The 22063-nt window shown below is 43.4% G+C and overlaps 1 protein-coding gene across 2 annotated transcripts in view; it reads left to right on the top strand.

The window, feature by feature from the left end:
* ush2a (Usher syndrome 2A (autosomal recessive, mild)) overlaps positions 1–22063 on the top strand; it is a 238385-nt gene that overhangs the window by 141910 nt on the left and 74412 nt on the right. For both annotated transcript variants that reach the window (XM_077239789.1, XM_077239790.1), the window contains exons 41-45: positions 9020–9648; positions 12941–13269; positions 15634–15756; positions 16386–16549; positions 16699–16908. In XM_077239789.1, the coding sequence (XP_077095904.1) occupies positions 9020–9648; positions 12941–13269; positions 15634–15756; positions 16386–16549; positions 16699–16908 (1455 nt within the window). The remainder of the gene's footprint in view (positions 1–9019; positions 9649–12940; positions 13270–15633; positions 15757–16385; positions 16550–16698; positions 16909–22063) is intronic.

Raw genomic sequence — 22063 nt, 5'->3', positions numbered from 1 at the left:
CGAGGGAGGAAATGTGGAGAATACACATATGAACTGGGCGGAAACCGGGCAGTCTAACATATGGAATGTCACTGGGGTGGCTCCAGCCTAAGACGGGGGGAGACACACCGGACAGTGACGGCAGAGAGACTCTGCCGAGGGAAGACACGGGCTCACCGCAGGGAGCCATATCGTGGAAGAATACACACATGGGGTCACCGAAGGGACCGCAACATATGGACCCAGCCTAACACAGGTTCCACACTGCTTACGAGTGGTAGGCCTAACACCAGACGTTCCGCACGTCCGACGTCGGAGGGGTGTGGAGGAACTCAACAGGGTTCAATTTTAAGGGAACTCAACTGGAGTAGAAAGGCGCACGTATCCAGTCCATAGGAGGGGAATGGCGCAGCAAGCCGACACTTGAACCGGGCTCACGGTGAAACTGGCTTCATGAGAAGGGAGCCCATGGGAAGCAGCGGTTCAACTAGGTGTCGTCCAGCCCCCAACTCTAGAATCTGTTTAGCAAAGTATATCGTCAACGCCCAGGCGGAGCACTTTACACTCATCATAGAGGAGCTCAACACCTAAGTGGACATGTTGCATCTCGGATCTTTGCCGAAATGAAGGCAAGCACTAAGTGCAACTTTGCATGGAAACAGCCTTCCCTCTCTGCTGAATTCCAACAGATATTTGAAGAGCTGGTCTGAGGTCTATGACTTGCATTCTGTACACGTCCAAGCGAACGGACAGAGAAGCCAGGGCTGGATCTGCCTCCTCCAGGGCAGCGCTTGCAGGCTCACCACCTGCTCCTACTACGGGAGAGGTAGGAACCTTGGGCACAATCCGAGCCGGGGTCTCAGCTTGTGAGAGTTAGCCGGCCCAGACTCCAGGCACAATACGTTGACCGAAAGCGAGCAAGTCCCTACCCTCTAGTAGAGACCACGCGAGCAGGAGAACTGATATAACAGAATTTTTAACTCACTACCTGCAGTGGCTCAGGGGCGGTCTCTGCAGTGCAGTCGCACCAGGGACAAGGCCCAAGAGGATAAAGAGGGACACAAGGATTTACAAGACCTTGCTCCTCAGGAACCTGACGATCAGAACGTGCTTCTGCATACTTCTGCAACACGATGAGCGTCGTTTAAACACCGAGGCAACATCATTTTGAGGGTGATTTAGGAAAACAGCCTACTGCAACCCATTTTGCAGGAAAGAGAGCACTGAAGTGATCGAAAGCTTTCAGGATCTCCTCAGGGGAGAAGACGCACTTAACGACTAGGTTCCACTTCTAAAGGCGTAAGCACGCTACCCAATTCTAGGGGGTGCTCGCAGAAGTGATGGTAACTATCACATGTTCTTGTGATAGCCACCTGAACCTCCGCGTTCAGATGTAAGACCGCCCGGAATCTCCGGGGGAAGAACGCGTGTGCCATCGTGCCCCGTCCCCGAAAGAGTTTCCAGGGGAAGTCAGGAAGGCTGTTGAAGGGAACCAGGTCTAGTTGGGCCAATAAGGGGCAACTATGAAGACCTGTTCCTCTCCTGACATGGCACGTAGGTGCAAGTGACGGGCGCAAAAGACAGGAGCATTGCTCAACACAACATGTGAAGATCACTGGGCTTCAGGAGCATTTTCTGCTCAGCACTTGGGTGTGACAAGTTCACTGAGCTTCAGGAGCATTCCTGCTCAACACCTGAGTGTGATAAACTCACCGAGCTTCAGGAGCATTTCTGCTCAACACTTGAGTACGAAGAACCTCACTGAGCGACAGGAGCATTTCTGCTCAGCACTTGAGTGTGACAAGTTCACTGAGCTTCAGGAGCATTACTGCTCAACACCTGAGTGTGATAAACTCACTGAGCTTCAGGAGCATTTCTGCTCAACACTTGAGTGCGAGGAACTTCACTGAGCACCAGGAGCATTTCTGCTCAGCACTGCGTGTGATGAATTCACTGAGCTACCTGTGATGGACTCACTGAGCTACAGGAGCATTGCTGCTCAACACCAGAGTGCGATGAACTTCACTGAGTTTCAGGAGCAAATCTGCTCAACATGAAGAGTGATGATTTCACTGACTTGCAGGCGCAAGGCGACCATGAGTCGCAGTCACTTTTAGAAGGCTCACTGGGGTTCAACGCATTTCTGCGGGCCCCTGGGCCCGCTGAGTCCCAGTGTTTGTCCAAGGGTAGTCCGCTCGGTTTACCCAAACACTGGCGGAAAAATAAAACCGGGGGGGCAACTGAGCGGCCCCGGAATGGTCATGACCCAGCCGGACCCAGGGGATGGAGTCTCCACTTGCCCTGGCTATAACTGTCGTGAGGCTCGATGGCGGCACGATTGAGTAAGCGGGAGGAGTGGAATAAGGCGCCCTCAGAAGCGTCTGACTCCAAGGAGGAGGTGACGGGTGAGTTTGTGACATGCAGGGGAAGCTTGCGCAACGGTCGCAATGTCTAACAACTCGAGGCACGAATGCCCGTGTAGTCGGGGGTCGCCCAGGCCCCCGTTAAAACACGCCCTTTGTACATGGCCGCTCTGTTGAAGAGGGTTTGGCAGCAGACCGGGATGAACTATAGTCACACAGGGTGAGCTGCTCTGCCACGGTCACCTCGGGACTCGATCGTGAAGCTAGCGCTGAAGCGGTCACATATGGAGGGAGCCAAAGGCTGCGACTACCATATACCCCAGGAGCCTCTGAAAGTTCTTTCAGTGGGACCCTTTCTCACTTCAACACCAGCTGAACACATTCTCATTGGAGAGACATGTTGGACCGAGTACCTCTCCAAAACTAGAAAAGAGATACTCAGCCCGTGGGCGAGATTACTCTCTTCCAGTTGACCTGAAGACCCAACGGGCTCTGGAGCACTCGAGGGGAAGGACACTGTACTGATACTCCACCCTTAGACGCAACACACAGGATGGCCTGCGGTGCGGGAGGTAGAGATCTGAAGCACATGTCTTTCAGGTCAAAGCTGCAGACCAATCTTGGGCCAAGATGGTCACGACCCACCACCTAGTAGCACGAAGAACGAGTTTACAACTGGCCTTCGTACCGGCTGGAGGAGCGGCTATATCAAATCCTTCGCCAGCAGGATAAGATAAGCACGCACAAGTCAGGAGCACTGCTCAACACTCGGTGTGATGAATATCACTGAATTTTCAGGAGCACGTCTGCTCAACACCTAATGTGATGACTATCACTGACTTGAGCGGGGTAGCCGAGCCTGAGGTGGGGCAGCAAAGTAGAGAGAGTGGTGTTAGTGTGCTGTGCAACACTTACCTGTCTCCACAAGCGGCAGGGGGCGCGTGAGAAGGCGGATGACCGGGTCCTCGAACGCACCAAGCTGCCTGCTGGCGACCAAGGGGGAGCTGAGGGGTGTAAGGCTATACAGGGTCACACCCGCCAGACTGGCCCTCTTGGGACCCAGGAACAGATGAAATTGCTCTCTCTTTGAAGTGTGGGTACCGCTTGCTCCGCTTTTTTTTTTTTTTTTTTTTAGGGAGCCAGCGGCGGAACAGACACACACACAAACAAAGGCTCCACCCGGCCCTCACCCGGGGGGAGGGAGTGATCGTGCCACTCCAAGAGCATCTCATCCATTCCTGGGCGGCCCGCTCCGGAATGCTTTCGCTGTCGCTTGCCACCTGGCTTGGCAGCGCCTGGAGCGGGCTGGGCGTCTCTACTGCGGCCGGCTCCCTGCTGAGGCCTGGGTGGAGGCTGCTGCGGAGGCCCAGCAGGAGCGGCGGCCGGAGAACGCCCACGGCGACGAGCAGGCGGAGGAGCTGCCACCGGCGGCGGGTGGAGGCAGCAGCTGGCCACCGGGGCAGGATGTGCCGGATGACCTCCGTCTGCGCTTGAGCGGCAGAGAACTGTTTGATGCAGTTCTCCACCGCGTCGCCGACCAGCCCAACCTGGGAAATTGGGGAGACCAGGAACCGAACCTTGTCCGCATCCGCCATACCAACCAGGCTGAGCCAACGAAGGCGCTACTGGACCACCAAGGTGGACATCGCCAGACCGATCACGCACGCTACGACACCCGTACCCCGGAGGGTGAGGTCGGATGCAGTGCGGTGCTCACCTATGAGCGCACGGTCTGGATTACCCTCGTGCATGCCATGGGTGCCCTAGCCTGCAGCAATGCCATGGCACGCAAGAGGAAGGGGCTTGCCCACAGGCTTTGTAAGCTCTGCCCGTCGGAACGGACGAAACTCACAGGCCTTAGGGGGGAGACGAGGATCCCCCCAAAAGGCAGCGGCCGCCGGACACAGGTGCACCTGTGTCGACAGACCGCTCCAATGGAGGGACACCTCGCAACCCTTCACCGTTCCTCCATCAAGGGTAATGAGGGGGAAAAGCTATTCAGGCAGTTTCTGGCAGAGAAAGATGCTGTTCACCACCTGATAAGCTCTCCATGCATTTCGGGAAAGAAAGGCACTGGGGCGGCGAGCTGAGAACCAGCGCGGCCCGCCCCAAGATACCAAACTCCAGATTCCAACCGAGACTGAACGGGACACGGTGGAGGTTCCACTCGAGCCCGGCAGCCTCGGCGGCCCGTTTCAGCATAGCTGATAATTCTGGATCCGGCTCGGGCAACATTGAACTCCCGGAGGGAGACAATGCAGCCGAGTCATCATCTCCAGAAGTCAGCTCACCCTCTGATGCTGCAATCGGCGTCCTGTCCTCCAGGGGAGCCCCGAGTGAAACCGCTGGCCCACCCATTACAGATGGACCAGCAGACAACACAGGAGGCTCCAGTGGTTGCAGTGGAAGGGAGGAGTGAGGAGCCCACAGGGAATGGTTACCGGGCGGGACATCCAACACTATCCTCCGGTCACCCATCCCACACAGCACCCGAGGGTGGGGCATGGTAATGGGGACTCGCTCTCCGCGAACGAAGGCGAGTCTCGCCCTCAACACTGCGACAGTCATGTTCCCACAGTGAAAACATGAGCTGTCCACAAAAGCTGTCTCAGCGTGCTGTAAGCCAAACACGTGACACAACAGTTGTGACCATCAGAGAGAGACAGGGAACGACCGCACCCAGAAACGCACGGGCGGAATGACATCTTGAAAAAGACGCAAACGCACCCGTGTTGCTCTTTCAGAAAATAGGACCGTCACCAGTGCCGGAGCACACAGGGAAATGACCGCGGCAACACTGAACAGAGAACTGAAACAGTGAAGCACTCACTTTTCCGCCCTCTAACCAGCCATCAACACACACAAACATTTAGAAATTTGTTGCTGTTAAAACAGCAGTTGAGAGCTCAAAGCTCGCGATCACCGCTGCACTCGCGCTGTAGAACACCAGCACTGGGAGAGTCTTCCTGAAGAACACCGACACACTCGCTCGTTGTAGACAACAGCACTCTCAGAGACATCAAACGATCGGCTCCGAAGCGAAAGGCAACTAGTGCGTGCATCCACTTCCGTATTTATACCCGCGCCGCGGGGGCGGAGTGTGTGATGCGAATCACGCACGCCAATTACATTGGCTCGTTCAATAGTACTCGAAGATGATAGGCTCCCTAGCGTGATCCCATTTCAGTCGCGTCGACTACGTCCGACGTTATCGACTGAAAGGGAACTGCATTTCTTATATAGTGTTATACATGTCTTTACATCCTTGCTGAATAAAGGTATTAATTTCTTTAAAAAAAAAATTGTTTAAACTGTAGTGTACACAAATTAGTCTAATTTACATCGCAGAGCTGTTTTAGTGCATTTTGCACCTGGTTAAGGGAATTGTAGGTGGTTAGTGAATAAAGTAGCAGGATTTTGCACTTAAATAACATGCTAAAGTGGTACAACTGTGAAGTGAATTTGCTCCATCTGTGTGCTTCCTCTCTCTCATATCTCTTTGTTTTTCATTATTATTATTTTTTTTAAGTCATTACCTTGATGCTTGTTGTGGTGGCCTCTGAGCTTTGGGGAGAGAAAGAGTACATGTAGCCGGTTATGTCTCCTCTATACATAGTGAGTCAGTTGGGAGGTGATGGTGATGGGAGGTGGAAAGTGGGCCATCTGTGGGGAGACATCAGCAGCTCAGCACGGCTGAGAGAGAGCCAGTCACCTTGATCCACACGCCCTTGCCGGTACGCCATTACCGTGCTACCGTGGGATGTAAATGGAGGAGGAAAACATTACCTTCAAATGAGCTTTCATAGGGCCCCAAATATCAATCAGACAGCCCAGGCTCCCGTGCAGACAGGAGACACTTAAAATTCAACAAAACAACTTCACTTCAATTACCACATCTCATATATTCCTCCTGTAACTGCTTTCTTCTTTTCAAACTCTTTTACTCATCATTCTTCAGTTTTGTATTTCTTTCTGGGATTTCTTAACAGTTCTGTCAGGAAAATGGTATAAGAAATTACTGTAATGTAAATCTGCATCCATATATCGAGCCTCACAGAATGAGCACAAATAGTGCAATAAACCAATGTGACATTTTGGATCAGCATTATGCTGAAACCCAATAGCAATGCTCCACATAGCAAATAAAGACAAATCATCAAAATAGTATTTTCTCGATTTGCATTTCCTGAAGGAAATGCCAGTGCTTGCAAATCAGCAAAAGGTGTTCAGGTAATCTTAGGTTTTATAGGCCTCAGTTGTGTTTAAATGAAATTTGCTGCATTTGCCATTGTCATGATGCTTAGAATGCATCAGCTCAATTTTTTTTTTTTTTTGTCTATACCAGGGGTAGGCAAGTTTGGTCCTAAAGAGCCGCTTTCCTGCAGAGTTTAGCATACACAGGTGAGGTATTTTTTTTGTTTTGTTTTTTTTAGGGTTGGAGCTGAACTCTGCAGGACAGCGGCTCTCTAGAACAAAACTTGCCTACAAACAAAACTTGCTTGCAAACTTGTCTGGTCTATACAATGAAAGTCAATGGGGTCCGATGTTGTTTAGACTCCAACGTTCTTGAAAATATCAAAGGTATAGTTACAAAGTTATAGAACATGAGGGTGAGTAAAGGATGACAGAATTTCTATTTTGGTGTTGACTTTCCCTTTAGGGTTTTGGATTTGCAAGTATACAGCATGTCTTGTGAAGATTTCTTTAAAATCAACTAATATTCTGTTTCATTGACATTAAGTTCAAAACAAGAGTGTTTTAGTCTGTTTCATACCAGTCATAGCTGAGGATAGACTGGCACAAACCATCAGACATGAGAAAGGGATGGAGTGCATGAGGATGTCAGGGTTGGATGAAGGGGTGAGGCGAGGACTCAGTGATGCAGAGAGATGGGCTTTATCAATCATAAAAATAAAACAAAACAAACAAAAACTTTGCCCGTAGGGGGAAAAAAGACCAGCAATAGGACTGGCAAGGAAGGACAAGGTTTGGCAATGCAGGACACGAGGAGTACAACAAGAAACATTAGATGACTAACTAGCACAGAACTGAAAACACAAGGAGAATAAATAGGAAGCAAACAAGGCAGGGAAAGAGGGAGAACAGGTGGGACAAATGAACCAAAAATCAGATAACAAGATTGGTGGGGTTAAGACAATAGATAGTAGACAATCACACCAAACTTGAAAAAGACACGAGCACATGGCCAGCGAACACAATCACAAGCTATGTGCTCAAACATAAGACACGAACATGCAGCTAATGAGAACACTCATAAGCCGTGTTTACACAAAACATGACAACATGAAAGCACGCATCCACTGAAAAACACAAGCCGCATGCTACACAGCACAAGAAAAAACATAACATGAAAGCACGCGGCCGATGAAAACACTTACAAAGAGCGTACAGCCTGAGCAAACTCAAAACCGCACGCTGACAGAGCACACGGAGAATGAGCAAATGCTCATTCCATCCGCTCACAACAGAAGACAAACATACAGAGCATAAATGTCATAATCCCGACACAGAACCGAAACCAATCTAGACCGAAGTGCCGGGATCTGAACACCACACTCCGCACACAAAACGACTCACGTAGACAGGAGAGTACGTGGGCCGAGTGAAATCGTAACCGCACACTCACAACAAGACAGAAGGATTGACAGAGCTCTGTCACCAAACCAAGAATAAACAGACCAAAGTGACAGAACCCTAACAGGACGCTGACATGTGTTTTGGCACATGCGTGCGTGTGAATGTGTGATTATGAAAATGACCCGAGCTGTCCGGGCCTGAAGATCCATGAACGAGTTCTTGATGTTAGTGCTGCCATGGCAGCTGTTGTTGTAACCACTCAGAGAAATGACCAGGCAGGAAACTAAAGTGATTTCCTTCAATTCACTACGGACCCTTAAGAGGCTCGCCTCACACATGGCTGATATAGCCACATAACACCAACGAATAAATCCATAAATATAATTTCATATTTGCTTGTGATATGCAGCGACTGACTACGTCCTCTTTGGCAAATGAGCTGATTTGCAAACCGCCTGTTCTACATTTTAATCCAGAGTATCAGGCTGCTCCAATCAGACGATGTCCTTGTGCTGTCAGTCTCAATGCTGTGCTGTCTCTCTAGAGGAGCTGATTCTCTCTAGATCATGGAGATCAACCAGACTCATCATTCCTTTGGTTCAAATCATTTAAAAGCTAAATTAATTGCAATCTTATTAGTGAATATAATTCATAGATGGATATTAGATACTCTATAATCTTTTCACTTTTATTTTGCCTCTGAACTAACTTTTTTGGACTGTTGCAGCCATCAAAATCAAAATTTCAAAAATCAAAAAATACAATTAAGTTGGTCATTGGAAATATTTTCTTTGTAAATTTGTCTGCTAAGTAAAGGTTCAAGATAATTAACAAATCCCAGATTCTTTATTGCATTTTACAAAAAAATTATCCATAAATTAAGGGTTTTGTATTACTTCAATACATACATTTTAGATCATATTTTATAAAGAAGAAAAGTAATGATTTGTTTTTTTATTTACTTCTACTTCCTGTGCATGTGTATTTTATTCACCACTAGTGGCGACAAATGTTATTGCAAAAATAATTATTGTTTCACAACAGATTGAATAGTTCTTATTACTGTCTTCTTTCTTCAGGACCTGGATCGGTTGACCCGCCTGTACTGTCCGACATCCAGCCTAGAAGTGCTTCTGTCTCCTGGTCTCCTCCATCCCAGCCCAACGGCATCATCACCCATTATAATATCTACCAAAATCACCAACTAACTGCTAGTGTGCCAGGGAACAGCACCAGCCACACTGTTTCTCAGCTTACACCCTATCAGCAGTACACTATACAGGTGGAGGCCTGCACAGCAGCCGGCTGTGCTCAATCTGCTGAGTCCCACACCATACGCACCCCTCCAGCCCCTCCAGAAGATGTCCCAGCCCCGCAGCTTTACTCCGACACACCCACCTCGGTGGTCTTGTCCTGGTCACCACCACGTCATGTCAACGGGGAGCTGGACGGCTACACCGTGGAGAGGAAAGCCACTGGCACACAGCAAATCTCTACTGTGGCCACCTTGCAGGCCAACCAGACTCTCACTTACCTTGACAGCTCAGCCGCGCTCAGCCCCTGGAGCTCTTACGAGTACCGCATTGTGGCACACACAAGGCTGGGTGGATCCAATAGCAGTGAGTGGAAGAAAGTGACCACCAGACCTTCAAGACCTGCAGGCCTGCAGCCGCCTCACGTGCTGGTTTTGGATCCAGTATCAGTACAGGTATATAGAGAGTTTGTTTCCGTTGTACTTAAGGGCTAAAATGGTTGAAAAGAATAAAAACGTACAATAATAATTGAAAATAATATGTCAAATATTAATAAAACAATCTCAAACTTGCTTAAAAATGTGCAGTATGAATCAGTTTCACTCAGTCAGTGAATTGATCAGAGCCGTTACTGAATTCTCAACCGACTCACTTTTTTTTATTCACAATTCGACAGGTGAAACTATTTACTTCATAAATTATTTTACAAAAATGTTACAAGTATTTTACAAAAATACTGATTATTGTGTAACATTTAAGGTCCAATTACAAAGTTTCATAAATTATAAGAGAAAATTTCTGACATGTTGAAACCAAATCTTTCTTTCAAATTAATAATGTTAATTAAATTATTCTGAAAAGAAAATATGCATGACAGATATAAATTACTATTTATATTTTAAAATATATTAAAGCACAATGAAGTAATAATATTTCACAATATTACTGTTTTTACTTTGATTTTGATCAATTAAATGCAGCCTTGGTGAGCATAAGAGACTTCTTTCAACAACATTTTTAAAATCTTACGTTACCACAAAACGGTAGTGTATATGTGTACATAATCAAAAAATGCTATTTTTAATGCTTTTAAAGTTTAAAAGAACATGTTTGGTTTGTGCCACAATCCAAACATGCTGATGAGAGTGCATATTTATTTGTGTGTGAAGTGCATATCAATCCTGTCCCACCCTCCTGTCGGCAGGCTGTCGTGTCTTATGCCGCCTTTTCACCAATGAGGTGCAAATGAGGTCTTTGTTGTGATTGTTAGTGAGAAGCTACTGTATTTCTTCCCATTAATGCCACACCTAGAGCATCCATCATTATTCCAATGACACTCTCATGGTATGAGAACATTGATACACATGGTTTCCAGGTCATTCCTGAGCTGATTATTAAGGAAGAGCCAATTAAAACTGTCAGATTATTGTTTGAACCCCTCATGAATGTGCCCTTGTTCACCTAACGTTTTAAATATTGTTCTTGTTTATTTAGTGTCGGTAAGAAATGTAAAGCAAGCAAGACCTTATTAACGCATTGGCAAAGTAGATTTAAGTGTTTCAAAGCAAACTGAAACCCTCAGCGTAGACATCCCTGTAATTCAACAGACATGATACTCAAGAGGGCTAGGTAGCTTGCAGTCTTTTGGCTGGTTTACAAGTTGGATTTAAGGGGCGTTAATGTAACCAAACAAGCTTTGCAGCTTAGATTCTGCTGTGTGTAAATACACCCTCTCTTTCTCTCTTTCTCTCTTTGTTATTTGTTATGTGTTAGTGCCAGGAAACATGGACAGAAATGCTTACCACTTCAAACAAAGACAGCATTTGCATAAACTTGCTTGAATTATTCATTTTTCTCTAACCCCAGGTTTAGTGTATTGTAATACCATTATTATTTCATTAATTTGTTAAACTGCTGCATTTGTGTGTAACTGGATGAGAACTCTTCTACATGTAAAAGCCAAAAAAACAACTGTTTGCATTAGCATATGCTATAGTGAATTCCTGTTGAGATGCTAGCAGTCTCCGTGGTGCTCATGGCAAACTCTGTGTTAGCAAGTGTTGATGAATTCATTTGGGGTCTTTTTACCTTTTTTTAAAAAATAATTACAAAAAATGTAGACTACTTCAAAATGAATACAGAGAATAAACTCTTTCCATTCATTTGTTAATTTCCAAAACTATGAACTGCCATGGTACCTACTACCTACATAGGAAGCTACTAACTTCTAAGGCAACATATTAACTATCATGGATCTGATTTAACGCGCTACATAGCAAATTGCACTCTGCTTAGGAGACTCATCAACAACGTTGGCATTTTGCTAAGCTAACAGACATGATATTCCTAATAAGTATAACAATACATAACGCATTTATACTTAACTACTTTTATCAATACTTTTTGGCCCTGTTTACACCTGGTATTAAGATGCGTTTTGGTCGATCAGATCACAAGTGGACGATGCTAAATACTGATGTAAATGGAGTCTAAAACGTTTTGAGCTGGTCCACTTTCGACCACTTCCCATTCTTCTACCCATTTGTTACAGGCTCTGTGTTGGGATCGAAGAAAATGTTTTGGACCAAAGAAATTGTAGCTGCATCCGAAATCAAATACTTCTCTATAGAGTAGAGTATAACTGTACATAGTATACAAAAAAACAGTACCCCAAAAGAGTAGTAAGTATTCAAAAAACAGTAGGCAATACAGTACCCGGGTGACCTATTACTTCCGCTGAGATTCTAGAGTGCGCGTTCGATGGACACTTTACTATCCCATGTAGCCATGGGAGAGGATTTATGAATGGCAGTGAAGCGACGTAACTGACGCTGGTGGTCATGTGACAGTAACAACATGGCGGATGTAGAATGTCCGAATTTCATTCATACTACCCATTTTTATACTATATAGAATGTACTTTCAAATATACATGTAGCACTTACTCAGACAGTGTATGTTTTCGAAAGCACTGTGTGCGTCCTTTTACTAATGTTTAAAAGTTTTGAAAAAATACTTTTTATTCAGCAAGGATGCATTTAGAGTCGATTCTTTCTTTTGGGATACGATCACTTTTTTTATCGCGCACTTTCGACTTTACAACTTTGCAGACCGTTTACATTCACAGACAGCTATATTACACGCTGCATGAAAGGGAATATTTGAAAAGGCATAATAGGGGCACTTTTAAAATTAGGTTGGACTAAAAGCACTTTCTAAACCTTCCTTCACTTCTGCTTACATTTCAATTTCCATTATTATAACTTTTCTTTACATAAATAATCCTAGCAATAACATTTATCCAATCTACAATTTCATCTCGTTTCTACCATTTCTTTCATTTAATTTCACCCCCAGACATGCGCAATATGTTTAATGCGTCCGCCAAATACTGCACCAGATACAGTATGCAGCAACAAGCACAGTTTCCTGCAATTCCATTAGGATTTCATTATGATCTCCGCGGGCTGAGCCCTTTTTAAATGTAATGAAAGGAATATTCTGTCTTGGGTCAAAGTCAGGGTGCCTTCGCTTCATCGCATGACGTCGGTTCCACAAACTCATCGATCTAAAAGCCTGAGATGATGTGTTGTGATGTTGCACTGGACTCCGGCCCTTCTCTGGAGCCTCAGACACTCTTGTGAAACCATTTTAGTTTATAACTACATGACCACAAGAACTGTTACACTGTGATGTCAAATTCTTCAGATACTAACAAGTTCAAATGTATCCCGTGTTTTACTGCAGGTTACATGGACCGCTCCACTCATACCCAATGGAGAAATTGAGCGGTACGAGATCCGCATGCCTGATCCACACATCACGCACACCAATACATCCGTACTCAACCGTACCGTCACCAGCCTTCTGCCCTACACCAAATACAGCATCACTATCCTCGCCTGCTCAGGAGGGGGAGGTCATGCCGGAGGATGCACTGAAAGCCTTCCTACACTGGTTACTACTTTACCCGCAATCCCAAAAGGCCTGCCGTCCCTGTCGGTAGTAGCCATCAGTGAGTCTTTCCTGGCTGTTTCATGGCAATTTCCATCAAGGCCGAACGGCCCCAACATAAGGTAACCGACTGATGTTTAATCGTTGTTCTACATCTTAGTTTCTTGACACACAGTTAAGTAGTGTTACAACTGTGGCAATTATAATTAACTACTGAATGTATTTATTTTATTTATTTATAATAAAATCGTTAATTATAATAGTGATTTATAAAAATAATAACTAATATTGTTGTTGTTGTTATAATTATTATTATATTGGAAGTATATAGATATGGTTGTGGAATGTTTGTTAAAATGCATGTTTATGGTCTTCAAAGGGGCATTCGACAACTCTAGCTATTTCTTCGCTGATTTTCACTTTTGTTGTCACATGTTTTCGCAACGAGCTCCCCCTACAGCTGTGAGGCGTATATTTCACAACAATGTCATAAAAAAAACTCACTTGCGGCACCCTCCTCCCGCTTTCTACCGCTGTTCATGTGCATTTGTTATTATCGGAGCCGGCCAACTTTATTGTGTGGAGCCATGTCTACAGAGGTGGGTAATACATCATACACATTGAGGGCGGCGTGTGTGTTTATGTCGAAATGCCATAAAGCACTTTGTGTTTCTCGCTCGTTCTCGCTTCTCACGAGACTTCCTATTTCCAACTTACCGGGACGTTAATCCTCATGTTGCAAGGTTGGTTTTCTGCCTAGTAACGCTGGGGGGTGCGGGGAAAGTCACCATTCTCACCAGAACAGGTTATTAAACCATCCAAATAATTTCTAAACGTTTTTATTAAGCTGAAATATTTGCCGAATGCCCCTTTAAAGTAAAATGTATTTATTTATTTATTATGTAAGGAATAATTGGTGATAGGCTGTTGAATTATTAGAAACATAATGCAAACCCGAGATATAAAATAATGCATTGCCACCTCGGGTGTGCATTATTTTTTAATAGTTCAACGGCCCGAGTCAATTATTCCGCTTATACTACAGTTACCATACTTCAAAACATTGTTCAGATGATGTATTTCAAGACATTTGTCAGGGTTTTGTCCTTAAAACGATCTTGTTTGTAGGAATAATTTCTTACGCATCTAATCTCAAGCCTCCTTTCCATTCCAAAATGTCATTTTAGAGCTAGTAACGGAGGCTTAAGCCATTAATAGCAGAGTAATGCAGTTATTAGAGAGAGAGAGAGAGATTAAGCGTGTATGAATTACCTGAATCTGTGTGTTTCTCAACAGTGTTTGGCAGCAGCGTCTAATAGCAAAACTGTAATTTTATCTGCTCCAAGAACAGCGTCGTTATTACCTAGTGGGAAATGTCATGTAGCTTTTAAGTTGTTAAACTATTTTACTGATAAAATCGTCACAGCAGCGCTGACAAGACGTTTTTGTGTGCGAATGTGTGTCTGTACTGTATGTGTGTGTGTTTCAGTGGGAGTAAGAGAGTATGTGCTTTTCCATAATAAATACATAATACATAATACATTATAAAATGTAATTTTGTGGTGAAAAAAAACATGGAAATAATTTTTTCGCTTTTATCCTTTTGTTAACAATATTTATTTGCTTGGTCAGTGCCATTATGGGTTTTGGTTCTTTTGCTGTTGTAGGTTGTAAGGACCTTTTGAAATAACTGAAATCATTTGGCGAAGTGATATGGAACTGTAAGACTGTAAGTCAAGACCCGGTCAAGACTTGCCTGGAACTACTTTAGCTGTGTGTTTCCCTGAGAATAATTGCGAACATGTATAGCATTCAGCATACCCGTAGTATTATTATTAATAATAACAATGTATCCAATTTATCCAGTTCACCATTGTTATTATTATTATATTTTTGATGTAGATAGATATAGTTATAAAATTATAAACTGTATGTTTACATTCTTCAAAGTGAAATCTATTTATTATTTGAAGTATATAGATATGGTTGTAAAATGGATGTTTATGTTCTTCAAAGTTAAATCATTTGTAATCAGAATTGTGAGCATTTCATATTGTAAAGCAATTCCTAATATCTTTTGAGAATAATCCATAAATCTCCCAATTAAATTAGGACAGCAAGTGTCTCCCTAGGTTGTGAAGAGCGAAGCACGACGTAAAAGTTCTTGTTCTTTCTCGCTGTATATTTTAGTCTGTTTTTGAGCTGATTAGGTGGTAAATAAAGGTCTGTTCACGGCGGATGATTAAAATTCATGACTACTTTTCCCGCTGCTGCTGTGTTTGTTTAACTAGGCTTATAAAGCGCACATTAAGCTGAGCTCTCCTGATTACAGGCAAAATTAGCATTACTGTTGAGGGAGAGAAAGAAAGAGAGAGAGAGAAAAGACAAAAGCACAAACGCAGTGAAACAGCGGTGCGGGTGAAATGGCAGGAGGATTGTGGGAGTGGAGCGGGCTCTGATTATCTGGCTGTTTCCGCTGCCCTCAGATTTGAGCTGTTGAGACGGAAAACCCAGCAGCCCCTGGCCTCACGTCCCCCTGAAGATTTGAATCTGTGGTACAATGTTTACGCAGGAACCAAATTGTTTCATGAAGATAAAGGCCTTAGCAGGTGAGATTACTGAAATTAGCTTTAATGCAAACTTTGCTTGTGTGTACAAAACTGTTTTTGTGCACCGATGCCATCTTTTTAATGCTGTTCAAAGATACTTTGAGCAAATATTCCATAGAATTAAATTGTTTTCAGCTAATCTTTCTCTGGCATTCCTTGTGTGTACGCTGAAAGACTCCAACACAAAAACCCCAGTTGTTTCCCTTGTATCACAGGTTCTATCATTTAGATTCATGTCTGACTTAATTTCAATGTTTTCAGTCCTTGTAAATGATTAACTTTGTGCTTGAATTTTTGTAACATATTTAAATACAATATCACAACTTTTATGAGCAAAAGAGACTTATTTCAAAAGCATAAAAAAAATCTTACTGACCCCACACTTTTGATTGGATAAGTAAATGTAAAATAGTTATTATACTTATAAATGTATTAAGTAGAGCATCTTTATATATATATATATATATATATATATAAATATATATATATAAAATATTTTTCTATGTAGTTATTTTACATATATATTATAATTCTATAATTAAGTATACTATAAGTTTTATGTATTATAAAGGCAAGATTCCATAATAATGAAAATGTTCTTGTGAGCAATTTTTTTAAATGTGCTGCAGGTACACATGGTACGAATACAAACTTCTGGTTCACAATGACATTGGCTATGCTTCAGGGGAGGTCGCCACAGGGGTCACACTGGCTGGGCAACCCCTCACCCCCACCAACGTATCCATCCAAGTTCTCAATCATACGGCGATCCTGGTCAACTGGTCCACCCCCAGTAAGAGTCTAGATTCTCTACATTATTAAACTTATCCTGGCCCTTGACCGAAAATACATTTTCTGGAAAGATTCTGTGTTTAGAGAACTTGGTTTTCGAGATTGACCTTTAGTGTGTCCTGTCTTTTACTATATATTTTTTGTTCCCAGCTCTGCAAGATTTGCAAGGAAGTGTGGAGGACTACATCCTTACGGTTCTGTCCAGCCAGCACAGGCAAACTCTTACACTTGACCCCACTGTGACCTCTGTGGTAATCTCTGACCTGCAACCCAGCACGGCATACAAGCTCTGCTTGACTGTGTCCAACGGTGCCCACAACATAACCAGCCCTGAGGTCAGCTGCACTACTACAGATGGAGGTGAGTATGTGCTACATTGATGTTTGTTACGCACATCTATTTTGACTGCTAAGCCACAGGCCCCCAGATTTGTAGTATATTTTAGAAATCTAATGTTTTGATTGATCTTTAGCATAAACCAAAGCATTACATGTATGCTGGTCTTACCATTCATACTATTATTATTTGTCCTTTGACTATGTGTTGCAATTTAAAGCAAGTCCTTATTGGGGAGGTTGTTTACCTGGATATCTCGATAGTTGATTATCTCCAAAACTGTTTGCCAAGCTTACACTACCATTCAAAAGTTTGGGGTTGGTAAGATTTTTTTTAAATAGCACTTATGCTCACCAAGGCTGCATTTATTTGATAAAAAATACAGTAAAAACTACACTATTGTTTAACATTATTACAAATTTTAAAATAATTGTTTTTATTGTAATTTTTTTTGAAAATGTAATTTATTCTTGTTATGACTAAGATGTATTTTCAGGAGCCATTACTGCAGTCTTCAGTGTCACATGATCCTTCAGAAATCATTCTAATATGCTGATTTGATCCTCAAAAAAAATTCCTATTATTATCTGTTGAAAACGGTTGTGCTGCGTAATATTTTTGTAGAAACCATGATACATTTTCTTCCAGGATTCATTGTATGGAAAGCTATAGACAGGACAGCATTTATTTGAAATAGAAGTATTTTATAACAACAATTTAATGCATTTTTGCTGAAGAAAAGTTGTTGTTGTTGTTGTTGTTGTTGTTGTTGTTGTTGTTGTTGTTGTTGTTGTTGTTGTTGTTGTTGTTGTTGTTGTTGTTGTTGTTTTAAACGCTACTGTACATTTCAGTAGCATTTCAAATTACTAATAAAACGTATAATGAATTTTACCTTTTTAGCTCAAATCACAAATCAAATCTTTTTCTATTTGGCACATTCCAGAGCAAAAAGACCAGGAGGTGTCTTTGCTAATAAGTTTATATGTGGGATCTTGATTTCTGCATCTAAACCTACGGAATTAATGTGAAAGTTTAAGGAGCGTCTTATATTATATTTAAGGTTTCAGCTGAAATATGGACTTTACTAGACCGCAACCATCTCTATATGCTTAAATGGGTGGAATTTGGATTGAAGATATTGGTTAATTATGGTTTTCCTGTCAACACTTCAAATATTCCTGTGATTTCTGTCAGCCTGCATCTCTCATATCACTCCAGCAGCCTCTGCTCATGGAGATAAAAAACGGATGAGAAGAAGAACTGATTGATTGAATATTTTCCCTCTGTACTCTAAAGGAAAACCTCACAAGCTGCAGAAGAATTTGCCTTTTCCAAAATTTTGATATCTTGACCTCTGTGCTATGATCAATAGTCATTATACTGTCCTTCCGTCACACAGTTAATGTACTGATCCACTGATAGCACAGGAAACAGATGAAAGCTCAGCAAACCTCTCACACACTGCCTTACACACCAGAATCTAAACAACTGGCTTTCCGTAACATATCTGGACCTCTTTCATTCCACCTATCAGTATAATTAAAAACATTAGACGATCATTTGCTCCTAAGTAAAGGTTACAGGTCATTTACCAAAGAACTTCCAGTGGTAGCTTCAATATTTTACAGCCTAAAGTGCAGCTTATTAAAAGCAGTTGAACTTAAAGATCATATTATGCAACATGATAGTGTATATGTTAAGAGCCTGCTAATTAAAAACTGGAATGGAGGTGAGGTTGTCCATGCGAAGTCTTGCATTAATAATGCAGCAGCAGAAATTATATGGAAAGAGACGCTTCAGGAGAGTACTGATATTGATCGCATCCAAGTATGTCTCATAATTGCTCTTTTGTTCAGTGATGGTGAGTAACAAGGAAGCACTAAGCATTTTCCAGTAACTCAACAGTAGTTCAGCTGTTTCTAAACAGTATAGCCTTTTTAGCATTAAGCTACTTTTTCCAGCAAATAGTTTCTATTTAAGTCAATAATCGAGTCAATAACCAAATGTTCTCTCCTAAACTGTCCTCTGTCTCACATGGTGCGTTGGGAAGTTGATTAGCACAGACAGTTCCTGCAAATTACCAGATTGTTCAAACTTTATCTCTTTATTTAGATCTTTTATTGGTAGATAATTACTGCACTGCTCTTAAATAAAAAAAATTATATATATATATATATAGATACATTTGAGAGATCATTTGATATATTTCAGTAACTTTGTTGTAGTTGCTTACTACTTTAAGTAGTTTTCACCTAACTATGTTAGGGGCCGTTCACACAGAAAATTTTTTTGCATTTCACTGTTCTGGTTTTCCAAAAATAAACATGCACTAGATGGACTTTTGACCATTTCCTTCAAGACTTGTACCTTTTGCAGAATCTTGTGCATGACACAGTGCTCTAAAAACTCAAATTAAAAGTTTTAAAGAACTTTTAAAAAACACACCTTTAGACCTTGACATTTTTTATTTCATATATTATTCTGTTTTTATACACAAAATCATATTCTGTGTGAATGACCTCTTAACATGTTTTTTAAGTGACAGGCCGTCCATTAATGAAAGGCCGAAGGTGTTTAGTTGGCTGTTAGTTGTCGATATCAAAACATGTATCTGTCCCTCATAAACCTTCAGTAAGGTCTGCTGTAAAAGTAGAAGTGCTTTACCTTAACTACAAGATATCTCAGATGGGGTCTCTTCATGTTGACCTTTGTAATAGCAGGATATCTCCTAAAGAGAGACTCTTTGAGTAAGAACCGCAGTCATATTCTTTGGAGAGAATGTAAGTGTCAGGACCCCTGCTCTGTATTGAATTCATTCCCTATCCCATCATGTCAACCAATGGCTTGTTCAAAGCCGCTGCTGAGATATTTGATCTCTCAGCTGTCATTAGCACTACACTCATGTCTTTCAGCTCTCTTTCACAAACTAACTTCACTCGCCTCAGAAAAAAAAGCTTTATCAATCATTCCCTTTTTACATTCTTTCAGAAGAGCCTTACAAAGTTGTCACAATAGCTGTTTACTAGAGTCACATCAAGCTAGAAAATAGGCTCTCTGGTCTTCTTTTGTAAGTTAGTGTGATTTGTCATGGGAAAGGAAGAGCTTGCAAAAAAAACAGAGTGGGGAAAAAAGAAAAAGAAGGTGAAAATGGTGCGAGCTGTAGAAAGAATCCCCCAGACTGGCCCAGTTAACCCCCTCTGCCCCCGGTGCAGCACTTCAATCCCCGCACGCTTCTCCAGGACTGATTCAATTTGCCCACAAACCATCTGCAGGAACCCCCAAAAGCAAGAGGGAAAGTGAAAGAGTGACACTCAGCTTTTTCTCATTCTTCCAGACCTCCCTGATGTATTGCTGTCAGCGTTCCCTGATGTACATATAAAATTACATTATTTATACACATGAGTGCGCTCAGGAACACACATCAAATGGACGCATGTACTGCTGCATTATTATTGGTTCTTTTTGAACCAGACAACTTAGGAACATATGTGTGTGACGCATATGTAAATAAACAAATTATTTACAACATTATATAGTTATAACATTATATAAATGATTTCTGAAAGATCATGTGACATTGAAGACTGGAGTAGCGTCTGCTGGAAATTTATTTTTTGACATATAAATAATAAAATAGAAAACAGCTATTTTAAAGGTACACTATGTAAATTTTTTGTTAAAAATTTATATAATGAGCGAGTACATCATGAATCCATCTTCCAATCCGGGTTTTTGTCTTATTCTGAATCACTACGGTACGCCTATAATAAGTTATATTCGGACTATTTTAGGAACTGCTGTGAAGTAGTTACAAAAGTTACATATGGCGCTTTTCCACTGCATGGCACGGTTCGGTACGGCACGCTTTGGTGCTTTTCCACTGCATGGTACGGTACGGCTCGTCTCGGTACGTCTCACTTTGTGGCACTTTTCCACTGCATGGTACGGTACGGTACGGCTCGCTTCGGCTCGCTTTAAATGGTACCACCTCTGTTGAGGTTCCAAGCGTACCATACCAATACTAAAATGTGACATGAAAACACTGCAGATCACTGATTGGTCAGACAGAATCGTCAATACCAGCATCATTGTATATGCGAGACATCAAACCCGCTAGATTTAAATAGCCAGTTACAGCCACCGCTGTAGCACCTGTTTTAAAACTACTTGCTTGACTTGCTTGAAAATAAAGGAAAGAAAAAAAAAACTTCCAAAAAAGAAATGGCTGAATCGTGGTCAGTGGACGAAGTGCAGACGTTCCTCTCGTTGGTTGCCGAGGAGCGGATAAACATAACGATCAGTCTATAATCCCACCCACTTTGAAGCGGTACTAACTGCAGTGGAAAAGCGAACCGAGCTGAGCCGTACCACGCAGTGGAAAAGCGAAGCGAGCCGAACCGTGCTGCGCCAAGCCGAACCATACTGAGCCGTACCACGCAGTGGAAAAGCAAGCGAGCCGAACCGTGCCACGCCGAGCCGAACCGTACTGAGCCGTACCACGCAGTGGAAAAGCGGAGCGAGCCGAACCGTGCCGCGCCGAGCCGAACCGTACTGAGTCGTACCACACAGTGGAAAAGCGAAGCGAGCCCAACCATGCCGAGCCGAACCGTACTGAGCCGTACCACGCAGTGGAAAAGCAAGCGAGCCGAACCGTGCCGAACCGTACTGAGCCGTACCACGCAGTGGAAAAGCGAAGCGAGCCGAACCGTGCCGCACTGAGCCGAACCGTACTGAGCCATACCACGCAGTGGAAAAGCGAAGCGAGCTGAACTGTGCCGCACCGAGCCGAACCGTACTGAGCCGTACCATGCAGTGGAAAAGCGAAGCAAGCCGAACCGTGCCGCAGCGAGCCGAAACGTACTGAGCCGTATCACGCAGTGGAAAAGCGAAGCGGGCCAAAACGTGCCGCACCGAGGCGAACCGTACTGAGCCGTACCACGCAGTGGAAAAGCGAAGCGGGCCGAACCGTGCCGCGCCGAGCCGAACCGGACTGAGCCGTACCACGCAGTGGAAAAGCGAAGCGAGCCGAACCGTGCCGCGCCGAGCCGAACCGTACTGAGCCGTACCACGCAGTGGAAAAGCGAAGCGGGCCGAACCGTGCCGCGCCGAGCCGAACCGTACTGAGCCGTACCACGCAGTGGAAAAGCGAAGCGAGCCGAACCGTGCCGCACCGAGCCGA

Source organism: Siphateles boraxobius, unplaced genomic scaffold (assembly GCF_051911475.1).
Source record: "Siphateles boraxobius isolate OS27281-9 unplaced genomic scaffold, OSU_SipBor_1 22, whole genome shotgun sequence".
Lineage (NCBI taxonomy): Eukaryota > Metazoa > Chordata > Actinopteri > Cypriniformes > Leuciscidae > Siphateles > Siphateles boraxobius.
This window is presented reverse-complemented; position numbering and strand designations above follow the sequence as displayed.